The sequence below is a fragment of the Crocuta crocuta genome, unplaced genomic scaffold (genome assembly GCF_008692635.1).
Source record: "Crocuta crocuta isolate KB4526 unplaced genomic scaffold, BGI_CrCroc_1.0 scaffold205, whole genome shotgun sequence".
Taxonomy (NCBI): domain Eukaryota; kingdom Metazoa; phylum Chordata; class Mammalia; order Carnivora; family Hyaenidae; genus Crocuta; species Crocuta crocuta.
Window position 1 is genome coordinate 5,809,295 of NW_027530644.1, and position 26,843 is coordinate 5,836,137.

General features: G+C 34.4%; 1 protein-coding gene across 1 annotated transcript in view; it reads right to left on the reverse strand.

Moving 5' to 3' along the window:
* EYS (EGF-like photoreceptor maintenance factor) overlaps nt 1-26,843 on the reverse strand; it is a 730,244-nt gene that overhangs the window by 531,384 nt on the left and 172,017 nt on the right. Inside the window, exon 5 of the mRNA XM_077769091.1 lies at nt 25,914-26,064. Within this exon, the coding sequence (XP_077625217.1) occupies nt 25,914-26,064 (151 nt within the window). The remainder of the gene's footprint in view (nt 1-25,913; nt 26,065-26,843) is intronic.

The window sequence follows — 26,843 nt, forward strand, 5'->3', positions numbered from 1 at the left end:
TATTGACAAAGAAGGAAAAGGAGTGTCATTTATTGACTGTGCCAAACACTGTGATGAAAACCTTATATACATTATAGTACTTAATTCACAGAATCTTATGATTGTAAGTATTATTATTCCAAAACCATAAATGAAGAAATAAACTTACAAGAAATAGATCTTCAATTTGTCTTTCAAAACTACTTGGCTCTGTAATTTTGACTAACCTGTAACAATTCTAACCATATATGTTTTAATACATGCTGTTCATGCTGGGGTATTGGAAAGGGCAAACTACATCCCTAAACTGGAAATGAGAACATGGGCCATTACTTATGATATTCTATACCACCTGAAAAGTTAGCTAGAACTTCTTCTTGCATGGTGCTATGTTGTCTTGACCCACCTGTTGGGTCAGATTTTCTTGGTTCAGCAAAATTTTAGAATTCTTCCTGATCTGGTGGTAAATGTGGTATTTTCTTTAGCTGTGAATATATATATATATATTTTGTCAGGTTAGAGTTTTTGGAAATTCAACTATGTGATAGCAGTTCCAGCTATCAGGCAGCTAAGAATGAAACTTTGGACAGAAAATTATTTTCTCTTACTTGTTTTACTACAAAATACATACCGTATAGTTATAAAGTCACCACTCTATTTCTATATGTAATAGGCCTGTAGAATGCCAAATGGAAAACCAATATTCCTATTACTATATGAAATGTGCTACAGCTAGGTTAGTGAATGCCAAAGAAAGTAACTATTTCTTTAAGGATGGACAATTTTAAGGGACTTCATTTTCAATGCATATGCCATCCCACTCCAATGCTTTGTGGGCTTTCAGATATACAACAAACAAAAGAAAGAGGCTTAGCTGATCTAGCCCTTTGCAACAAAGAGATTCCGAAATGTTTTATCTTGAAACCTAGGAGTAACTCAGAAAGGGAAAATCAATCTCAGGCAAAAACAAAAATGTTATAAGAGTTCTGGACACAAAACATCCAAAAAGTGACCCTTTCTGGAAAACAAACTTCTAAAGGATATAGAATTAAAATATAATTCTACTATCATAATATCACATTAGGAACTATAAAAGTATGCTTTTTAAAGAAAGTCATTTTATGACTTATTCAGAAAACATGTTTTTTGTACCTACTATGTGCTAGGCCATGTCCAAGAGCAAAATGCATTAAAATGTAATGAGTATTTTCAAAGACTTTAACATATAGGGGAGGACACAGACAGCTACAGAACTGTAAGGAGAATCTGTAGATAGTGCCATAGAAACAGAAATAAAGGAAAGATGGATTCTCCTTATGGGTCCAAAGGAAGCATTCACAAGCTGGATGGATAAATTTGAAAAAAGTAGATACAATGTAATCTACATTATAAACATATCATTTTAATAAACTATTAAAAATTGGGCCATATTCAGTCTCTTTTGTATAATTTACATTTTCTAAATATTCTTCTATAATAAAAATAATGGCCTCTCAAAACATCCTCTCACAAATCTAACATAAATAAAACTTCTCTTGGGTTTGAGGAAAATGTAATCACAGAAGTATTGCTTTTCTTCAAAGCTGCCTCTAACTTAGGACACATCACCTTTGTATAATTGGACTACTAACTGTTTTGAGTGTCAGAGCTTTTTATTTATCCCTCCCTTCTTGATTCAATGCCAACTATAATTTAAAACATAAGATGAACTCATGCATGGTAATGACATTTACAAGTAGCCAATTACGTCCCTCCAAGTGTTTTCTCAGAAATGGCTTTGCTTTCATGGACCCGATTAGAACAAGTCAAAAATTATCTAGGTGTTAGTTTTAGATTATTTAGTAGGTTATTTAAAAGGATTTTTTTTTTTATTATCTCTATTTGGGCTTGTTTGAATACTCAACCTAGAGTGATGATATCAAATTGATGGAGGAAGCCATCAACAATTTGTTGCCAGTATTGCTGCTGCCTTTTTATTGCCTGGTAATTTTATATAAAAGCTTGAACTTCAACATCTGTAGCATCAACTGCTGGCCTTCAGGCAATAACCACAAATGACAACAGGGTAGATATAAAAATGCAGCTTGCATTACCAACAAGATCTATGCTGAAAATCATTAAACATGAATATAGAAACACAGTCCTAGATCTAACTCCAAATTAATTTTAGTAGAAATTTATGAAGTAATGTATAAGTAACATTAGTATATTTTTGACAATCCAAATAGTTATTTGAATCTCAAAATACAACCAAAATAATTTTACCTATTCACACAGAAGATTTGTTTAGTCTGGGAAGTAGAGGTTGCTAATTAAATATCTGAGCATAAGTGGTCCTCGGAAAAGACCACTTTGAAGTAATATATGTTTATAATGTATCAAATGTACATGTTTATGAATTGTACCAAAATTTACAATAAACATAAAAAGTATTTTCTTGTGATACTATTTCAAAATAGAAAACTAAATTCCTGATATTACATTAAAGGATTATAGAAAATATGATTATACTTTAAATATTAAAACAGACCAAGAAAGAACCAGAAATTGTTCCTGAGATTTCTTTTTTTTTTTAAAGGGAGGAAGAAGTAGGAGGGCAATAACTGTCCTAATAAAACTATATAATAATATGAAATAACATCTTTTACTGATTTCCACTTTAAAAGCAGGGTCATATATAGAGTTATCACTGTGAAGTTTTTTTTTTTTTCTTTTGAGAGAGACAGAGAGAGCAGAGAAGGGGCAAGGAAAGAGAGAGAGAGAGAGAGAGAGAGAGAGAGAATCTTAGCAGGCTCCACTCAGTGGGGAACCTAATGTAGGGCTCAGTCCCATGAACCGTGAGATGATGATCTGAGCTGAAATCAAGGGTCAGAGGCTTAAAAGACTGAGTCACCCAGGTGCCTCTCACTGTGAAACTACTCTGAGATTTCATCAGTTTTCTCAGGGGTCTCATTTAATCTTTCAAAATAAAACCATTCCCTTTTAAAGTACCTATCCTGTCACCATCCATCTGGACTTTCCTTTAACTGTCTAACTTTGCCATAGTCTTATTTACCTCTGTTTTTGCATGTGGTTGTTTTCAAAGTCAGCCTAATTTACACTGAGTAATCTCCCATCTTTTGCAAGATATGAAGTTTTCTCTTTTATAAGCAATTTGCATTGAATTTTCCTTGTGTTTTCACATTTGACAATTGCCAAAGAGACAATGGACTTTCCTTTTGATGCTGGTGGAATAGGTCTAACCATACACTGATGGTAGGCTGAGAGGGAGGCTTCAATGGGAGAGATTTGAAAGTGGTCACTTCCTTAGTGAATGTTTTCACATCTTGATAACTTGCTTTCCCTGTATAATCTACTAGCTGTGATTCACACAAACTATTCAGAATTTCTAAATCTAGCTGGATTTTCTGTTTTCAAACAGATATTATAATAGTTCCTACTCCCAGGGGTTGTGCTGAGGAAACCATTTTCTGTAAAGTTCTTAACATACTGGTGCAGAGCAAAGTGTTCAACACATGTTGGCTATTACCCTCACAAGAAGCTACACAAAATCACAATCATCCTATCAAATGGCAGGTAGGAATAGAAACACAAAATAAATACAAGTTTATTAACAATGTCTTAGACGAAGTACATCCAGAATTAAATTAAGCATCCTTTCTTATTTTTTAAAATTTCATTCTATCACAGCTACACAACCAAAAAATTTAAATATCTCCATAATAACATTAAGATATTAAAAGAAAAGTATGTCATTACTGCAAATTAATAAAACACCAAAGAGGGGAAGAATAAGGTAGTCATATGGCAAAATTTCCTAAAATGTATCTTTAAATACCCTTGCCTCTTCATAAATCCCATATTTTTAGTAGCTGATCCAAAGTTCCTCTCTCACTCTTTACCTCAATCTCTCTCTCCATTTTTCTGACTCACGCCATGCACCTCTTCTCTTTCTTCAGCATTCCAGATCTTTCCTTTCACAATCATCTCCCTCTTCTTTCCTATCCACTTAAATTTAGTCTGCAGGTTTTTTACGGTTTTCTTCACCATTCATATATTCCCAACAAAGATCTAGGGACTAAGCAAATCAATCAGGAATCCTCCATAAACACCAACAAGGTTTTTCTTGGTCACTGCTTACTTTGGTTCTGCTCTTGGCTGTCCTTAGTAGCTGTCTGAACTCGCTTCAGTATTTTATTCTCTCTGTTTCTTCACATATAGGAGAGATTTAAACTCTGATTTCTAGTATAACGTTCAACTAAAATTGTGTATGAGTTTCTAATTATTATAAAACTCCAAATTTTAGAACACTATACATACAGCATACATGGGAAATAATAAGTTATTTGACCACTTACACAAAGAAGATTCTTGTTCAATTACAAGACACAAGCATGCTGCTCTTCACAAGTGTTCTCTTCCCTACCAACGGCAAATCAATCTATTCCCCCTGAAGTAACGTGTTTTAAAGTTTCTTTAGCTTGAAAATATCTGATTTTAGGAAAATCATCCTAATTAATCTAAATAAGTGGTCCTTGGAATTTGTATTAAGGCACACATAAACAATTTCACATTAAAGAAACCAGACAATAAAAGATGACTATTTTACTGAGTGAAATAAGTCAGTCAGAGAAGGACAGATACCACATGTTTTCACTCACATGTGAATTTTGAGAAACTTAACAGAAGTCCATGGGGGAAGAATGGAAGGGGAAAAATAGTTACAGACAGAGAGGGAGGGAGGCAAACCACAAGAGAGTCTTAAATACAGAGAACAAACTGAGGGTGAATGGGGAGGTGGGGGAGGGGGGAAATGGGTGATGGGCATGGAGGAGGGCACTTGTTGGGATGAGCACTGGCTGTTGTAAGTCAATTTGACAATAAATTATATATATTTTTAAAAGTTGACTATTTTAAATGGAATTTTTATTGTTCTCATTAGTTTTTGTTATTTTTACTATTTAAGGATCATTCAAGGATTTGTGTTTAAGTTGTTTGAGTGTTCAGACACAAAGCTGACCATTCAGAAAAACCTCAAGTAAAAATAAACATGATAGTGAAATCAGGAGTCAATGAAAAGATTCAGGGAAATGAAAATATAAAGAAAAACAAAACATAAAGACACAGAAGAAAAAATTCTCTTCATTTGGCAATAACTGTAGTTATCTAAGGAACACTAGCAAGGAAACAGGAAGAATGCACTGGTGGCAAGAAAATGAGAGAAAAGAGCAGGAATGTAGGGCAGACAAGGCACAAAAGGAGAAGGGAGTGAATGTTAGACCTCAGAAATCATTAAGAGTGCTAAAGTGTGGGCAACACACCTCTCTGGAGTTTGAAGTAGTGACAACAGAGAATGTAGAGATCCCTAAGGGCGGAGAGAGCAGCATCACTTAGAACATCACCACAGGGCACGCTATATCCCAAGTCTTCCACCTTGGAAGTCCAGGCAGCTCAGGCCACCCTGAAGGGGATCAGACGGTATATGAGTGCGGCTTGTGAGCATCACAGGAAAGTCACAACCTGCAACTTGTGGCATCCTGTTTTTGGCATGAGTCACATAAACGCCAGAACCATAAATCTGCAGAGGCAAAACTAAAATTTAGTTCAGAGAATTATACTCTCACAGTGCACTCTGAAAATATGTAAGTATGAACTGTGTGATGTATGTTTGTGTATGAATTGCTTTTAATATACATCTTAGGAGTATTTGGGTACTATGCTTAAGTATTGTGGTGGATTACCCTAAGACTGCAATCTTATCTCTATCATACATTTTTCTTTTCAGGATGAACAGGACATTTCTCTGTCAACATGAGTCTCTTTCTCCTCATGTTTAATATTGTCTGTCCTGACACTGTGAAAACAACAGAAGTGATATTTCAGAAGCCTAGAAATTCACAAGGCCTAGCAGCTTCTGTTTTTGTGCTCTGAAGAAAGCACAAAAACAGTCTAAGTAACCTGAGATGGACACATTGTATGGGAAAAACCCATGCCAGCCATATGGAGAGGCAAGAGGCAGAGACAATGAGAGGGGGAAAAAAAAAAACAAGAGGGAGAGAGAGAGAGGCCAGCATTCTATTTTTCTAATATCCTTACTGGGACATTAGACATGTGAATGAAAAAGTCATTTTGGACATTGTAGCCCCAGAAGATTGCAAGTGGAGAAAAAAATAAACTCTCCTCACTGGATCCTTCAATACTGCAAATTTGTTAGCAAATAAATGATAACTTGTGTTTTAAGGATTACATTTTTTGGAATAATTTATTATGAAGCAATAGGTAAATGAAACATTATCTTAATTAGTAATCATCACTTGAAAGTTGGTTGTTGAAAGCTTCAGCTGTCCTTATCAAAATAGAAAATATATTTTGTTAATTAGTATATGAGATGTTAGATCTAATATTTATTAAATAAATGAGTACTGTGGTCATTTAGAAAGATTTAATTATTTAAAAAAAGAAAGTTTTCATAATTAAGTCTAAGAATACAGCAAACACAGAATGACTTTAGGTATGCCATTTCATTTGTCATTTTTTCTTCACTTTACAGAAGAAGGCTTTTCTTCTTTATTTTACTGTACCATGAAGCTGTTTGCTGCTGCTGCCATCAAAATGTCATGTATTAGGCCTAAAATTAATCTTTTATTCAAAACATGACTTAAAGGGCCAAGGACATATTAGGTTTACTCAGGCTAAAAGATAGGACTATACAGTTTTGTTTTTTTTTTTTTACACTTCATGGCATTTATATATGTGACAGAATTTAATCTAGGCTTGCTCTTTCTGTAACATATGCTCTGCTGGTGACGTTGTGGGGAAGCGGACATAATACATACTACCTACCTCTAAATACCAAAATGTGTAAGCATTTACATTTTAAAAAACTTACAATGGCCCAAGAACCAAATTGGCTCCAGTCTGTTCCTAAAAAGAGGAAATTCTGGCCAGTGCAGTAAGTATAGGAAGGAGCAAAGGAGAAGACTGATCATTATAGATACCTTTTTCTACTTTGTATTAAAAGATTTCTTGAGAAGAAAAAGGAGAAGAGACAAAAGTTAAAATATATTTGAAAGTTTAAAAATGATACATTTTGTACAAGCCTTCATGATATATGATCTGAAATATCAGCAGTCATAACTGGTCAAAGCATTTTCAACATGAAGCTATCCAACTGTCAACAACTGTATGTTCTCTCGTGTTTACCAGTAACCTTCATGTAAATTTAATTCTATTCTATTGAAATTAATACAATCCAAAAATTAACTTCAGTACCTTTCTATTCAGTAAACATGTGTGAATCCCTGTGGGGCCAGATATAAGCAGTGAAGATTAAAAAGCAAATAAGAGGGGGCGCCTGGGTGGTTCAGTTGGTTAAGCGTCCAACTTCGGCTCAGGTCATGATCTCACAGTTCATGGGTTCAAGCCCTGCGTCGGGCTCTGTGCTGAGAGCTCAGAGCCTGGAGCCTGTTTCAGATTCTGTGTCTCCCTCTCTCTGTGACCCTCCCCTGTTCATGCTGTCTCTCTCTCCCAGAAATAAATAAAAAACATTTAAAAAATAAAATAAAAAGCAAATAAGACAAATGTGTAACATACTTTCAAAAAGTATGTTCCATAGAGGAAGAAGACTGAAGACAAAGTAATGGCTGCAGTAAAAAACAAGACGAGAAATGCCAGAATAGAACATAAATACCGGTTGCTATGGAATCCTATTACAGGAAATTAACTCAGACTTCACTTTCAGGGAAAGCTGCCAGGAGGAACTAGAGCATGGGAGAACAGAAGCCCGCTGGGGGTAGACAACTAGAGGTGAGCTTCTGGACATAATTAGGGACATACAGCAAAGGCAAAGGGCAAATAGAGTCTTGATACAACTACATGGAACTCCAATCCTGTGGATGAATACGAAACTGAGCAAGTGGGGGGGGTCTCAGAATAAAGTCTATGTTTGCAAACCAGTAAGGGAGTTGGCTGGAGAATTTGAAACAAGTGAATGGTACAGTATCTTAGAAACATTCCTCTGACAACCCTGGGGAGACATACTAAGAATGCCAATGATTTCTAGAAAGACATGCTGAGGATGTGAGCCATTTTGTTTTCTAACAGGTGGTTTTGGAGTTCTTTACTCTCCTTGGGTAATTGCATTCCCTCTCATTGCTTTGACAAAAACATAGAACCAGTCAGATCTCACCTCTGAGCTTCATCCACTGTCTCATGGAAATCTCAACCTGATATTTGAGATATTTTAGACTTACAGATACAAAAGTGAATTTATCACCTTCCCCTTCGACTTGCTTCCCTCTTAATGTTTTCTGAGTTTGGTTTTCTCAGCTACTTAAACAGCCCAGAATGGAAACCTGACTGTTGTCCTTGACTCTACACACTACTTCAACTCAAATCCAATTGTTACATGTCTTATTGATTTTAATCCAAATATTTATAGTCTCTGTTTCCTTCTAACTCTCATTTTACTGTTCAAACTGAGATTTTTTTTTTCCTTCTAAACTATTCAGGCTTTTCCCACCTAAGCCCCCATCCTCTTCTCTTCTCCCAAATATACTCCCATATAGCTGCTAATGTAATTTAAACTTAAAAACTTAAAAGTTTTGATCCTGCTGGATGAAGTCCAGCTACTTAAAATGACATATAACTCTTTCCAAGATCTAGCCCCTGCCTCCTGTTCAGCCTCATCATTTACTCCCTCTTGCCTAACATATTATGTATTTTGAGAATGCTAAATTGTTAGCATTCCCTCACTCACACCCTGTTATTTTTTCCCTCTTGTCATTAATCACACTGTTTTTTTCTGTTAGTATGTACTCATCAGTTCTCTCCTTTCTTAGCTGTCACTGCCATCTTTTCTGACTCAATTCACCTGTTATGACCCCAGCTGGGTTACATGTTCCCTTCCCTTTGTTAATCCAAATCCTCAAGATGCACTGCTTTTTGAACAGTTTATGAGACTTCTCTCTCTCCTTCACTTGTCCAAACTCCAAAACAGCAGGGTCTTTTGTATTTGTTGTGTTCTCTGTGTATACACACCATTTGATAAATAGTAAAAGCACAATCAACATTTGCACAAGAATGAACAAATAATGTAAGTAATTCAATGTAAAGTAGCTAATCATAATGCTGAATCAGTTTCCTGTAGATCTGCTCTGTTCAATACCACGTGCGGCTACTGAACACTTGAAATGTGGCTAGCCTGAATGGAAAGGTTAAGAGATAGTAGATTTCAAAGATTTACTACAAATAAAAAGCATGTATCCCATTAATAATGTTTTCATGTGGATTACATTTTGGAATGACATACTGGGTGAAATAAAATAGATGATCATTTTGCTTGCTTCTTTACATTTCTTCAATGAGGCTTTTGGGAAATTTAAAATTATAAACTTAAAGTTACGTTGGAAAATTATAAATTTAAAGTTAAATGCAAACTGTTTGTAATATTCCTTCAGTGATTTTCTAGATGGAGGCTGAACATGACTATTCTATGATCAGTTTTCCTTAGATAATTAAAGCTTGTCACAGAGAATCTTAGCTGGTGCCAATGAATTTAACACTGAGAAGACTGTTTCTTTTGGTTTTTTAAGAGAGATGTTGATGTCATCTTTACTGATGTGATTATTCCACAGCAAAGGCCATGGTTTATCATTTCTTTTGCCTAGTCTCTAGCACGGTAGTGTGTAATTTGTGGTCTAGAAATGGCTGAGAGAGGACAGAAATAGTTGATAGATAGCTCTTTGTCAGGAATAGTAAGGGTAGGTTGACTGTTCATACATATATGGATTTTGCATGTTCCATATGGAATAAGCTATTTGAAGATTTAAAAAATACATTTTATACTTTAAAATTTTATTTCCAGAATACTACTATTATTTGATGGTGCTATGAACTGATATTCCTAAAAATAAAGAAAATGGGAAAAATGTTCTGAAATGCTACTTGCTGTATTCTTTTGTTTAAAGATTAAAATAATAAAGAAGGGGTTTTCAGAGAAAAAAGCAAAACAAAATAGCCTCTGTAAACATGTGTAAATCAGTGTTTAAAACTGTTCACACTAGTTTTCATCAGCAAGTCTTTTAAGGACATTCAAAAACAATTTTATCTGTTCTTACAGAGGAATAGCTAGTCAGTAGGCAAGTATAGGCATACCTTGTTTTATTGTGCTTCATTTTATTGCACTTTGCAGAGAGATTGCATTTTTCTATAAATTGAAGATTCGGGGCAACCCTGACTCAAGCAAGTCTATCAGAACCATTTTTCGGGGTGCCTGAGTGGCTCAGTCGGTTAAGCATCTGACTTCAGCTCAGGTCATGATCTCGCAGTTTGTGGGTTCGAGCCCCACATCAGGTTCTGTGCAGGCAACTCAGAGGCTGGAGCCTATTTCAGATTCTGTGTCTCCCTCACTCTCTGCTCCTCCCCTGCTCATGCTCTGTCTCTCTCTGTTTCAAAAATAAATAAAAACTATTTAAAAAAAAAAGAACCAATTTTCTAATAGCATTTACTCATTTCATGTCTCTGTGTGTCACAGTCTGGTAATTCTCACAATATTTCAAACTTTTTAATTATTATTATATTTGTCAGGGTGATCTGTGATCAGTGACTCAATTCACTGAGAGCTCAGGTGATGGTTAGGATTCTCTAAGATACTTACACAGTTTTTTAAACATAATGCTATTGCACAGTTAATAGACTATAGTATAGAGTAAACATAACTTTTATATCCACATAAAAACCAAAAAAAATCATTTGACTCACTTTATTTTGTTATTTGCTTTATTTCAGTAGTCTGGAACTGGACCTATAATATCTCCAAGGTATGCCTGTAATCATTTATTTTTCCTAAATGGTCCCTTCCTATGCTTATTTGGTAATAAACCATACACACCCTTACCCAAAAAGAGTGATTCATTTTTGTTTCCAAGTAAAGGAAACATTAACCCCAAGAAGGTACAGCGGTTTTGTGAATATTTTCACTGGTATATAAAATCTATAAATATGAAATTTTATCTGATTGTACAATAGTGAATCCCCATGACAGAATAATGTCTAACACATAGTAGATACTTTCTAGATGGATGGATGGATGGTTGGATGGATGGGTAGGTGCATAGATAGATACATATAAATATGTATGGGTTTTTTTGATAAATAAATACATTTTTGCTTTATTTCTGCTGGCTATTACCGCATTTAAAATATACTAATGAGTTAAGATGATTTTTAGGATATAAACTGACATAAGAGGAGATCCCATAAGATGGTTGAACCCCTCCCCAAAACCACATTATGCCACAATTTTTAATTTACTAATAATATTAAATGTTTCTTGAATTTTGTTTGAAATACACATTGCATTAAAATTCAGGCATTAGGGAGCCTGGGTGGCTCAGTCCATTAAGTGTCTGACTTTGGTGATGATCTCATGATTCATGCATTTGAGTCCTGTACTGAGCCCTGCATCAGGCTCTGTGCTGAGAGCTCAGAACATGGAGCCTACTTCTGATGGATTCTGTCTCAGTCTCTCTGCCCCTCCCCTACTCATGCTCTGCCTCTCTCTGTCTCTCTAATATAAATAAACATTAAAGAAAAAAAAAAAGGTCAGGCGTTAAAACAAACCAAGAACAACCTGGGCTGGTAAAAGGTATCTGACATTGTTATTTGTAGTAAAGCAGCATAACATGTATTAAAAGCATGGGCTTAAATTTCAGCCTTACCACTCAATGGCTGTGTAACCACTATCAGGCCATTCAGCTTCTGCATGCTTCAATTCCATCGTTTGTGAAATGGAGATAGCAATATTATCTACTTCAAAGAGCTATTAAAAGTATGAAATGAGATAGTAAGTATGAACAGCTGTAGAGTACTGTGCAAGGAGAAAAGTGCTCAGTGACTATTAACTGTTACAATAAAGACAATGATTTTATGAGGAAGGATATTTTGTACAAATATTTTCAGGGAAGGAAAAATTTCCAAAATGATTCTACTACTACACATCCTTGAAATATCAGACCAGCTTTCTCCTCTGTAGTCCCAAAACCACAGTGAGTGAGATCATACAGTATAGTGGATTTTACTGCTGCACTGCTTGGGTTCAGATACGGATTATACCACTGCCTAGTTGTGTGTCCTTGAGAAAGTTGTTTAATCTCACTGTGTTTCAATTTCCTCAGCTATACAATACAGATAAGTGTCTAACTCCAAGGTTGTTATAAGGATCCAATGAAGTAATATTTGTAATGAACTTACCATATCTGAAAAAAAAGAATATATGTTCTAAATGCTTGCTTACTTTCTAAAGAAATGAGCAGGTAATATAGGTGAATATAGAGGATATAATTTCTTATATCAGTGATAAGGACTAATGGATAAGGTTCTGGAACCCGAGAAACAGCCAGCAGACAAGAGGGACACGAAGAACAAGATTTCATGAAACTGCAGAAAATAATTTCTGCTTTCTTGTTCTAGAAAGAGATAAGTTACACTGCTTTAAATGACAGGAAACTGCATTTTGATTAATACACTTCCAAAAATAAAACAGATAGTGGACATTAGGAAAACAAAATGGTAATTATATTTATATTAAGTATTTAAGAAATTATTTAGCATATGAACTTGGCATTAAATATTTCCTAACTCAGGCATCCATTTGTGTATCACAATAAATTTTAAAACTTTTATTTCCAGAGTGGGATACATGGGACAAGAAATAACTTCAAAAAGAATTTCTTGTGTTCAGTTAGTACAAGGTAGAATTATTTTAATATTGGAAAGACTCTCAAGATAAAATAATAGCAAAGGATAAGTTACTTAATGCATACTATGAAATATCTCAATCTTTCTTATTACAGCCCTAAAATGGTGGCATCTCCATTTTGCAAAGGAAGAAAAAGAAGCCACGATAGGGTAAGTGGCTTGTCCAAACTCAATGGCTATGAATTGAGGGAACTAGGAATCATCTCCAGAGCTCCAATTCTTAAACCTGGAGCTCCACTACCTCTTTTGAATTAATGCTTTAGTAATGTCACTAATTTCTAAGAAAACACTATCTTATGTCATGGAGAAAATGGAACATGTCTCAAAAATAATATGTTGACAAGTCCTAGCACTAAGAGAGTTGGTTCTTAATTATCAGAAAACTATTCTTTTTTCTTATCATGCCATGTAACTAGACACTGTTCACTTTTTGTCTTTGAAAGAGCCAGTGCAGGTACTGATAAAGGAAGTTTTAATAACTTTGGATTATGTAACATTTTACAATTTACTTTATGAAGTACTTCATTTTCATCTTTATGGATTATGCTGTAAATTCTCTGAATTCATGCTTCACTTATTTCCCCAAGTCTCAGCCTCCTTAAATTTTACATTATGATTTCTGAATGTGAGATCATTCACCTGAGGACTCTGTTCTCTAGCCTTTGGCTAAATTTGCCTTAAGTCCTTAAATTTCACTAGAAAAGTATCTCCCAAATTAATATCCCCAAAGCACTTAAGCCAAAAATTGATTTTATTCTACTTGCTGTTAAGTTACATAGATTATACTGCAAAATTAAACAGGGTTTTTAAATTATATGTATTACTAGAATTCCCTAACTAATATAAACTAGATTACCATTTGCTTTACTCTGCCCATTGCCTCTTAACCACTTGCAAAGGAACACTCAAGCACTTCAATTTTAATAAATCTATTAACACAGAAAAAAAGGTGAATATACATTCATTTATCTCAATTTTTAGCTTTCTTCTTCAGAGTTTAAGCTATGAACATGAGGCGTGTTATTGTGAGGGTTTAATGATTTGTTAGTTTTCAAATGAAAACTCTTTGAGACCTTTTACAAATAAATGAAAATTTAAGCAGGAACAGAAGGAACACCAGATGGGAGTCTCTCAAGAGGTCTCCTCAGGGACATTATATGAAAGTGAGGTGAAATGGTATTAGGTGAGCACACTATTATAGAATTTCTGACTGAAATAATATTTTAATATCAAGAAAATCTGTGTAATCCATATCTGAATAAGCAGTATATTATACAAGTTACCAGTAATATATAAAAATATATAATTAAATAGAAAATAATATAAAATAAGTAATATTAAATAATGTGAATAAGTAACATGTAATAATATATTATATAGCNTGTATATAGCATAGAGCCACAACACTTTGAACTAGAACAGAATTTTAAAAATAATGTAATCCAAGATCATCGTTTATAGATGAGTAGTTTGAGGCACATAAAGTATAAGTAATAGTCAACAATATAAATTACTCATATTTTTTTAGTAGACATGACTGAAAATCAAGTGTCCTCATTTTAAGCCTGATATATTTTCCACCAATCCAAGTTGTTTCTTGAAGGATCATAGAGATATGAATAAGATAAATATTTTTTCTCCATGTAGGTATATCTGTCAATCTACACTATCTTCGTTGTTGCTCCTCGAGGGGTTAGAGAGCATTACATTCTAGTTATCATGCTATAGATGGAGATGCTATAGATAAAGAGTGTGGCTTGAGTAACAAAAAGCTATAGAATGTGTTTACTATATATGTGCCTAAGATATGAACCTGTACATAGAATATGATGTTGATTTGTGGTTGGGATTCCAGTATTTCAGACTCAATACTAAAATGTCATAAAGCTGAATGGTATACAGTTTTCAAAGAAAAAAAATTTCAGAACCCTTCAATATTAACTTAAAAACAATTTTGGTAAAACTTTAATACTTTACTATGGAAATATAAAATCAGAGGAGTGATAGCAGAAATCAGAGTAGGAAGCCCTGGAGATTCCTTTCTCCCACATACACACGGATTGACCAACAATTCATATATCAATTTCCTTTGTGAGAAATAAGAAACTAATTGAAAGCTCCTTTACTTGGGGAAAGGTAAAATCAGACTTACTAAAACCAGGAGGTCGATTCTGGACACCTCTTAGTGAGATACTGCCTTGCCCTAGTGGTAGACAATCAAGAAGAGACCCTCTAGCTCCTAGCTTCATTCACAGGTATGCATGCCCAGTACTCTACATTTCCTTTTTTTAATTTTTAATTTTTTTTAATGTTTATTTATTTTTGAGAGAGAGAGACAGAGAGCAAGTGGGGTAGGAGCAGAGGTAGAGGGAGACACAGAATCTGAAGCAGGCTCCCGGCTCTGAGCTGTCAGCATTGAGCTGACTCGGGGCTTGAATCCACGAACTGTGTGATTATGACCTAAGCCAAAGTCGGACACTTAGCCAACTAACCCATCCAGATGCCCCAGTGCTCTGCATTTTCTGAAGGAGCTCCCCAGACCCTTGGCTTCTGTCTTGTCAGTCTTAGAGCTTTGGTGTCAGCACAGTCTAACCACTTTAGGGAGAATGGAGATGGCAGCCTTGGATGGTATATGCCATTAATCCTTCCCCTTGCTCAGTACAGAGTGGGTAGATTAAAAAAACAAAACAAAACAAAAAAAAACTTACCTCCCAATTACCCCCTGATGAAGGAAAGACTTGATATGGGCATTCAGCACTCCAACTTCTCTGAGGTTGCCTAAAAAACTAGCATCTGTGTCATCAATCTTGAATCTCTGATAGATCCAGCATAGCCTATCTGCCCAGGGGAGACTGAAAACAGTAGGTTGGGCTGGTAGATGCCAAAGTTCCTCCACTGACTCAGTGCAGAGCAAGCAGACAAAACCCAGAGCTTCCTACTTTTCTCTGGGAAGGGAAAGAGTTGGTAGAAGTTCCCAGAATTTCTGGCCAGGCTGATCGGGGGAGTCTTCTCCAGCATGAGGCAAGTCTATAAAGACTGGAAGAGGTACCTGGTTTTATTAATGTGCAGACACTAACACAGAGAGTCATGCAAAGTCAAGCAAAGATGTTCCAAAAAAAGGAACAAGACAAAACTCCAGAATATGACCCTAGTGAAGAAGAGTTATATCAACTACCTGACAGAGAGTTAAAATTAACTCTCAACAACATTTAAAGAACAGTGAATGAAGTGGTAATTTCAACAGATATATTAAATAAATTTTTAAAAAACTGTGAAACAAATAATGTTACTGAAGAACATAATAACTGCAGTGAAACATTAAGTAAAAGGATTCAACAGGAGACTAGATTAACTGGAAGAAAGGATCAGTGAACTCAAATACAGTCAGAAATCATTCAGTCCGAGGGAAAAACAGAAAATAGAATAAAAAGAGTGAAGAAGCTTAAGGAAATTATAGGTAGCCATCCAGCTGGCAATATATGAATTACACAGTTCTGGAAAGAGGAAGGAGAGGGAGAGGGAGAGAGAGGGGGAGGGGAGAGTGAGGGGCAGGGAAAGGGAGAAAGACCAGGAAAGCATATACAAAAAAATAATGGCTAAAATCTTTCTAAATCTAGGCAAGGAAATGGACATCTAGAACTGAGAAGGCTAAAGTAATCCATAGTGAGACACATTGTGATCAAATTATTAAGTGAAAGACAATTTTGAAAGCAGCGAGAGAATGAGTTGTCATATACAACAGTACCCCCATAAAACTACAAGCAGATTTATCATCAGAAACCTTACAGGCTAGAAGGAGTGGGATGATATATTCAAAGTGTTGAAAGAAAAAATAACTGTCAAGTAAGAATACCATATTCAACAAAACTCAATTAAAAATGAAGATATTTTGTTTTTCCAGATAAAAGCTGAGGGAGTTCACTAGACCTGCCTTACAAGAAAAGCTAAGGGTACTTCTTCAAGTTGAAATGAAAAGACATTAAGCAACAACACAACATAACATAAGAAACTATGAAACTTGTTGGTAAAGGTAAATATATAAGTATATGCTGTGTTACTATAATGGTGGTGGAAGTTAGAATTTTAGTATAGAAGTTAAAAGACAGAAGTATTAAAAATAGCTATAAAAATGATGTTAAAAGATATTCAACATGAATAATTGTGATAACAATAACATGTGAGAAAGGGAGAAATCAATATGCACAGATTTTGTATATAATTGAACTTAGATTGTTATCAGCTTAAAATATTGTTATAGCTATAAGATAGTTTATGTAAACCACAAGGTAACCCTCCCCCCCCCACACACAGAGTACCCAAACACAGGATACTTATAGAAGTTACATAAAAGAAAAAGAGAAAAGAATCAAAGTATATAACACAACAAATAAAAGCTTTTGAAATACAAACAAATAAACAAAACACAAAAGAAGACAACAAGAGAGCAAAAGATAGAAAAAGAACTATAACAGAAAGAAATAAGAAATGCAATTGTAAATTCTTCTCTATCAATAATCACTTTAACTGTCAATGAATTAAAAATCCTCATTCAAAACACAAAATTAACAACACAGAACTGATTTTTTTGAAAAGATAAAATTGACAAACCCTTAGCTAAACTAACAAAGAATACTCAAATAAATAAAATCAGAATTGAAAGAAGAGACATTAAAACTGATGCCACAGAAATAAAAAGGACACTAAGAGAATACTATTAGCATTATACACCAACAACCTGGATAACCTAGAAGAAATAAATAGATAAGCTCCTAGAAATATACTACCTATCAAAACTAAATCATAAATAAAAAGTCTGATGAACAAACAACTTATAAAATGACTGAATTTGTAATCAAAAGCCTTCCAAAAAGAAAATCCCAGGAAAATATTTGAAGAATATTCAAATTATTAAGATAACAGTAATAGTAACAGTATGATACTGATGTAAAGAGTCATGTAGAACAATGGACCAGAATAAGAGAACTCAGGAATAAATCCATACATATACAATTAACAGATCCTCAGCAAGAATGCCCAGAATGCACAATTGGGAAAAGATGCTGTCTTCAACAAATGATGCTGGGAAAACTGGATATTCACATGTAAGCAAATAAAATTGGACCTTTACCTTACACCATAAACAAAAATTAATTAAAAATTAATTAAAAACTTAAACTTAAGACCTTAAACTATAAAACTCCTAGAATAAAATACTATGGAAAACAACATGACATTGGCTTTGACAATGATTTCATCGATGTGACACCAAAAACACAGGAATCAAAAGCAAAAAATAGGTAAGTAAGTGGATTACATCAACTAAAAAGCCTCTGTACAACAAAGGAAACAAACAGAATTAAAAGGCAATTTATAAAACAGGAGAAACTATTTGCAAACTATACATTTGTTAAGGGGTTAATCTCCCAAATACACATGGAACTCCAACAACTAAATAGTTAAGAAAGCTAATAACCCAAATTAAAAAATAAGGTACTTGAATAGACATTCTCCAAAGAAGACATACAATGGTCAATAGGTATATGAGAAAAATACTCAAAATCACTAATCATCAGGAAAATTACACACCAAAGCCATGAGATATCAAGATACTACCTTACACCTGTTAGGATTTATATATATATATAAATATGTATATGTATATATGTTTTATATATATGTATATGTATATATGTTTTGCATACATATGTATGTAAATGCATGTATGTAAATGTGTGTGTGTATGTAACAAATGCTGGTGAGACTGTAGAGAAATCAGAATGCTTGTGCATTGTTGGTGGGAACACAAAATGGTACAGCTGCTATGGAAAGTAGCATGAAGATTCCCTCCCAAATTAAAAATGAAACTACCATAAACCCTGCAATCTCACTTCTGGGTATTTATTCAAAACAATTAAAATCAAGATCTTGAAAAGACCTATATTCATAGATGCATTGTTCATGATAGCCATGATGGGTAAATAATCTAAATGTCCACTGACAAACCAATAGATAAAAAAGGAAATTCTGCAGTAACTGACAACATGGATGAAACAGAGGACATTAGGCTAAGTGAAGGAGCCCAGGCACGGAAAGACAAATATTGGATAATTCCACTTACATGAGGCAGTATATGTCTCCTTGTATTCAAGTATAAGAATTTCACCAGTGTGAATCCCTAAACAGAAAACTTTTGTTGTTTAGGAAATGAATATCTTCCACTTTACAGATGATACTAAGAGGACTTTCAATGCAGATTAAAAATGTACTGAACCATCTCACTGCAGGTGTGATTTTCATGCTTGTTATAATAGGAAGCAAATGTGCAGCTAGATTCTCCCCTTTTGCCCAGGGAAAACACTGGTTCTTAACAGAACGCTGACAATATTCCTTTATTCACCATCATGAGTTTAAATAGAGGTAGTCATTTTTCTTATAAGCTTATCACTGCTCTCCATGTCAGAAAACTAATACATGTTTTCTCAGCCCTTTTTCTTTATAGATTGGGTTTTAGCAGGGTTGAACAACTTCCCTTTCTTGAAACTTGCTATTCTTCTGCATTCTATGATTACAGCACATTTTCCCAGTTGTGCCCTTATTTCCTCCGCCTACTTTGCTGTTTGACACTTAATTACCTTCTTAGTCTTCTTCAGGGACTTTGTTCTGATTCTTCTTCTCTTTCTCCTCCCTCTCCCCTGAGGTTATCTCAACTGGTCACATGTACTTGTTTATTTTTTTCTATTCATTCATTTATTTTTAACTTTATTCATTTTGACAGGGAGAGGGGGCAGAGAGAGACAGAGAGAGAGAAAATCCCAAACAGGCCCTGCACTGTCAGCATGGAGTCCAATGTGGGGCTTGAACTCACGATCCACAAGATAAATTCTGTTTTTAATATTAGTGATTGACTTGAATGTGAAAAAGAAGAACTAACAACTTTACAGAACATATTTTATGTTATCAACTTTTGAAGAAAGAAAAAAGAATCCACTAAGGGATTGGCAATTTGCATAATTATCTTATTTCCTTTTATCTTTTGAATTTTTTTCTTTCATCTTTTGAAAACTTTTTCCCTGGTGTATTTCAATTTATTTCTGACTGATTACCTAGTATTCATATAACATATTACCTGAGCTGAAACCAAGAGTTGGATGCTTAACTGAGCCAACAGGCACCCCTTATCTGGTTACATGAGTTTAAATACTATGTGCTATGGATTCCCTGAGTTATGAACACAAGTGTTACCTTGTTCACTCTTGCAAGCCTCACAGATACCTCATTTTGAAGTGTCCAAACTAATCGTATGGTCATTTCCCCCAAATTTGTTCTCCACAGTTTTTTCATCTTAGTTACGGGTCCCTCATTTTGTTGCTTAAGCTGCCAGAAGCCTTAGACTCATGCTTGATGTCTCCTTCTGACTTCCTCATAGGTTCATGAATGCAAACCTGCATGTATTTTTTTCCTACATTTTCTAATGAGGTAATTAGGGGGAGGTAGATACAATGGTAAATATAAGCCAGTGTTCTTGAGTAAATGGAACTATGATTAGATGTACAGAGAACTCTTCAAAACTAGAAGCAAACACAAATAGAGGAATTCAAAAGATTTTCTTAAAATTGGAAATGTACAGATTAAGAAAGGATCTGGAGCAGGGACAGACTCAGACACAGGCCCTCCCCAACTCCTGGCAGCATTTTGCTAGGATATCAAGAAATAGAGGTAAGAGGATACAGACATGGGTCAGAGCAAAAAATGGAAGAGCAGTTGGTAGAGAAAGGAGGAACTGTGGGAGGAGAATCTGTCTTTTTGTTGAGTAGGAGCCAGTTTTCACGGTATAACTGACTGAGTTTCCATCCACAGCAGATTATTGCTTAAGAAAGGCAGGTCCTTGCATGGGAATAAATTAAAAGAGATTCTTATATGGACAAGAAATGAGAAATAATTCTCACGGGTCTTCACCTGATAATTTGTTGATTTGCTGTCAAATGCCACTGATACCAAATAGACAACCAAGGGCTTGCATGGCAGTCATGCAGACAGGGCGAATGAATAAATGAGTGACTTAACACACAACCTCCAAAAGAAGCAATGGGTTTTGAAATGTTGAATGCAACTCTTAGGTCTCTATTATTTTGCTTATGCTTATCAGAGATATCGGTTATGTATATGCTTACTTAAAAGATTTTTGCTTACTGTAGAGTGATTTTCTTTTTAAGATCAAATGATCAGAAAACAAGGTCAAGGTCGAGATTGTTTTGTTTTGTTTTTTATCATTTACCCAACCCAAGAAGGCTGAGTGTGGCCATCTTTCGAAAATTTTTTTCACTGGTGTGTTTCAATTTATTTCTGATTGATTACATAGTATTCATATAACAAGTATCTTGGAAGAGCTCAAAAAGGTTGAACAGCATCCTAATAGTCTATCATAAATAATTTAGTGAGGTGGCATTTCCTTTTTAGATTTATAATAAATTGTGATGAGTAATATAAGCTACCAAAATATTTTAGAAAGAGAAATAAAGATAACTGAGGTGATTTCTTTTCATCTATTCTTCAGGAATGAATCACCACTTCCAAAAGAGAATTCTCTCTTTATGTGTTAGATTATTAATTTAACAGTAACTTCTTTGGCTAAACGATTTTTATGGCAGATGATTGACAGCATTTTTTATAAAAGTGAATGGCTTTGTAGAAGATTAATTACTGAATAAGTAAATCAGTGTTTTAAACATACATAAAAGTAGGTAATACTTATTTGCTTTGTGAAACTCTCCTTATTTTCTTAAGGGATTCACTTAAAGTTTTAATAATTACTGGACTCCTCCATTATGTTAAATTAAAAATTAAAATGTATTTTTAGATTTTTAAATCAATCATTGTTATGAACTGAGAGTATGTGTCCCCCTAAAATTTACATTAAAATCCTAGACCCCAATAAATTGGTATTAGGAGGTGGAGGTCTTTGGGAGGTGATGAGGTCATCGAGGTAGAACCTTCATGGGTGGGATTAGTGCCCTTACAAAAGAGATCCTAGAGAACTCTCTCACTCTTTCTGCTAACATGAGGACACAGTTAGAAGACGGCTGTCTATGAACCAGAAAATGGGTCCTCATCAGACTCTACGCTGCCAGGACCATGATGTTGGACTTCTCAACCTTTATAACTATGAAAAATTAATGTTTATTGTTTAAGCCACCTATTCTATGGTATTTTTTGTTTAGCAGACCAAATGGATCGTTAGTCACTGATTCTTCAAAAATTCCTGTCCTATATAAGAGTGCATGCTATCATAAATTCGGTTTTTAATATTAATTAGAATGATTGAGTTGAATGTGAAAAAGAACATCATTACAGAACACATTTTATGTTATCAACTTTTGCAGAAAAAAATCCACTGAAGGTTTAATAATAATATCTCTTTGTATAATTATCTTATTTCCTTTTATATACAGCAAAGAGAAAAGTTGGTACCACTGTAACTTGGTTTGTACTTGTTAAAGAAGTAAGGCCTGGTGTCCTTAAGCAACTTAGAACCAAGGCAGGAGCACAGGCACTGAAAAATATAAAACAATGAATGCACTACTAAGGAAAGTGTTTTCCTACACCAGAGAGGGGACATTTACTCTTGGACTTTGGAAGTTATCATCATTTACATCATTTACAGTCCTCAGAGGACACAGTTTTTCACATTTCAGGCACAAAATTGAAAGTGCCTAACTGTTTCCTTCTCTCCTCCCTACTGAGCTCTGTGTGTTTTTGTTAAAGGAAGCATTAAACAACCTGTCAGCATATACACGTTGGATTATGGGCTCTGATTACGTGGAGGGGCTCTGGCCAGTACAGAAAGACATTATTGGAAACTTAGAGGCAAGAGAATAAGTGTAACTTAACACTTACTGACTTGGAGACTCAACTATAGTTCTCTTTATTAGTGTTTAATACTGCAGACCTGTTGTTTTTAATTTTCTGAGTACTGACAACCCACTGTGCTTAAACAGCAGCTCTTAATCAGAACACAATAATTAGATAGTTAGAGCCTGCATGATACTTAGATATTCAAAGGGCTGTACTGCACAGAAACAAGTTCACAAGGCTGTTTCTGTTTTCTGATTCATATTATTTCTCTTTAAGTATTATCATAAGATACATTTTATATTTTGCTTTTATCAATCATTCAGTACATAGTAATATAAGTGAATGTCACACATACCACACACAAGTACTATGACAGAATAACAGTTTAAGAATAAAAATTCAATAAGGGACTAACATAAAAAATTTCAAATACAGAAATACAGCATATTTAACAAGGAGGGGAAACCTGCTTAGTTGGCAGTCCCTTTAATTTCCAGGTAATTTCACTGGTCTATACCCTGAAACATCTCTAAATGTGATTGTGACAAATGTCTAGTTGTTCTACATCACAGGATGAGAATCAAGTTTTTACTGACAGAATCCCTTAGTTAATGCTAATCCTTTCTAACAAAGGTTTGGGTGAAAAACTCTTTAGAATATAGTCAGTTATTATTGTCTATTTCTGTTTTATCTATATCTATTCTTCTACAGATATTTATCTATATCTATTATCTATATCTATTTTTTCTAAACTCTACTTTGACACTCTGTCCTCCTCTGGATAACTACCTTTCTCTTTTTATTAACAAGCTCCTAGAAAAAATAATAAAATATCTTTCTTCTTCCATTCCATTTATTCTTCCTCAAAAAGTTACAATATTTTTTCTTCCTGTTCTTATTGTTCTTCTGAAACTGCTGGTCGACCTTTTGTAGCTTTGGTGATGAACATATACTCCTTTTGGAAACTCTGTCTGTGGGTTTGGTGACATTTTCCTCCTTGTTCTATTACCAATTTCTTTACCCTTTAACCATTTTGGGAGCCTCCTCTTCTTTAGCCCAGTCTTTGCTGATCCCCATTCATTAATCCTCTCTTCTCTCATTCTGCAAAATCAATCCAACCAGGGATGTGGCTACCATTATCACCTGTATAAAGCTTCCCATAGCCATGTAGTCAGAATCTCTTAAAAACTCAAGGCCCATATTTCAAACGACTTACTCTATATCACAATGTCCCATTGATAGGATGATATGCAGCAGGAATGAACTGATGCAATAGATTAACGAATGAGTGGTCATGGCAAACCAGCTGGTAATATTTGAAAATTATCTCTACCCAAAGTTAATGCATATACAAATATGAACTTGACATTTTTATAAATAATCTTGTGATCCCCATCTAATGTAAGACACTATAAATTCTCTACTTACATAAGCCAGATTGGTCATTCAAATGCCAATGTTTCTTTTTTTTCCCCCTATAACTATTACAAGCTCAATAGCTTTCATAGTCATGCTCTCACCCTTACTGTCACAACACCATTTCTTGTTTGATTAGTCCTGTTATAACTTTATCAATTCTTGACCTGTAGTCTAAACCCCTCCAATGCTGTACTTCAGGTGCTTTAGAGTAAAAACTACATAAGATCACTACTTGTTCAAATTTCTTACATGGCTCCAATAGGCACTAGTATAAAAACAGATAATACTTTATATTTTGTACAGGATCCAGGTGTTCAGGCTCCTGCTCACTTTTCCAACATCAGGTCTTCCTTCTGTTCAGTTCACATCAAACTCCATGCCTCCACAATTAGTGAGTTATTTCTACTCCCACTCTCTCTCTAGTAGGTCTTTCCATTACCTAAGCCCGTGTGTGTGTGTGTGTGTGTGTGTGTGTGTGTGTGACAGACATTTTGTCTGCCTGGAATGACAGGCTACATATTATTTACCTAGTAGGTACTTGATCATCCCTCACATCTATGTCTTACTACAAACTCCCTTCTTCCCCCAGGGAGACTAGGAAGCTTTATTTTCTATTTTTCTATATAGCACCTGTCTCCTCAGTAGAGTAATAGCTCCTTGAGTCTTGAGAGCTTGCAGTTAATTAATTTATGCCCACAGATTTTAAATTCTATGTGAGAACTCATCTTTTACTTGGGAAATATATATAAATCTGTGAAATAAGAGTCCAATCCACATACAAATGACTAAAGATTAATTTATGTAAATGTTTGGAATCCTATCATCCATTCTTTAATTTACATTTACAAGCTATTTTTTGAGCACCTACTATGTGACAGGAACTGTCCTTGCCTTGAGGTATAAAAAGGTAAAAAAAAAAAACTTTCTACTCTTATAGAGCCTAGAGTCTTGTTATTTCTAGGGATAAGTCAATGAAGTACATTGCTGTAGAAAAAGTCACAAAACTATAACGAAGTAAAGCTGAATTTAAAATAATGTCTGCATGCTTACAGATAAAGAATTCCCTTATTTCACTGAAGGCATATGTGTCATATCAACTATGCAAGTGATTTTTGTTATTTACGTATATTTGCTTTGAAGTTTTTTAGCTTACCTAGAGTAGATTTATACCCAATTTATATTACTTGTGAGGCTTTGAAATAATAGCATTTTAGATCTACAATATTTTAAATATAGTATGTTCAAATATGTAAACTACAATAGTAAATACAGTAACAGAAAAGATTCATAAGTGTAATAAGCTATTGGTACGCTTAACAAGCAACCTTAAATTGTGAAAGTAATTCTCTGTAATAACGTAAAATGGAGCCAATAATCGATAGCATTTAAGTCAGCATGCAAGCTCTTATCCAAAAATATAGGTTAATAATGAAGACAATAAGCTAATTATCTAAATGGAAATTTAAAGAGCGAGTTGGCATATCCACAAACCTCTGCAGAAAACATTTTTACATTTTAATAACCCAATATGAAGTGGAAACTGGGAATGGTCTTCTAATTCCATTTCTTGAATCAGATTTGTGGTGTGTTCTTGAGCCGACCTGCTCATATATCCAGTGAAATCACTAGCATAGGAATAAACAAAAGCCCATATGCAAAAGCCCATAATCAAGTATGATGCACATGCATAGCCATAAGGTGGGAACACAGTCGGATAACCAAAGCAAGTCTGTACAGTGAGAACAGCACACTTTAGTGTACTTCAGGAGGAGGTCTTAGTAGAAATGTTCATACTCTGTTTTGAAACCATGAAGGCAGCTCCACTAACCAGGAAACTTTTATAAAATTTTCCAATTTTTTTTCATAAAATGACATAATATATTTTAATGTATCAACAGAAATACCTGGTTTGTCCCATGAGAATACGGAAATCCACCAATAAACACAGATCCTGATTCTAGGAAGGGTTTTCCAGATGTGTGATTGAGAGATTCACTTGCTTTCACAGTCTTTCCTAGAAGAGTCAGTGCAGCTCGACACGGATCAAATTCTTGCCTGCAACCATTTAGGAAAAAAAAATATGGTTTTAGCATGTGGTGTATAAACGTTTGTCTGACCAATTAATTAAGCTATTAACAAAAGAAGAAAGATTTAAGTAAACAGATAATCTCACCATAAAGCCAACAAAGCCAGAAGTAGATTAATCTGTTCTAAATTAGAAACCCTTAATGTTTTAAGTACATGAATGCAAATGCAAAGTTAAATTTTGACAAAACAACAAATTGTGGCAATCACTTACTGAAATAAATAAATCCTGATAATAAACAGAACATTCTCATCAGTGTCTAAAATGACATTAAGAACATAATATTCTACTTCAGTTTTTTACATTGTTTAATTTTCTGTGTGAGTGAAAACTATTGAAAAGAATTGGGTTTAAATATGGTTATCAAGTGTACAATATATCTTTGACTACAGGAGTGAATGTGTGTATGTTCCCAGGCACTCTATTTTATTGGTCTATGTTTCTACCCCTGCACCAACATCACACTGAAATACTCATACTTTTTATTAAGTCCAGATATTTGCAGTGGAAATCCTCTTACTTTGTTCATCTTTTTGAATTGAGATTATCAAATATCTTCTCCTTTTTTTGTCTTTATTATAATGAATTATGCTGGTTTTTAAATATTTGAATGCATTCCTGATATAAATCTACTTGGTCGTAGATGTATGTTGATTTTATATAACACTGGATTCACTTTTCTATATATTGAAGAATATATATTATATATATATATACATATATATATATATATATATATATATATATA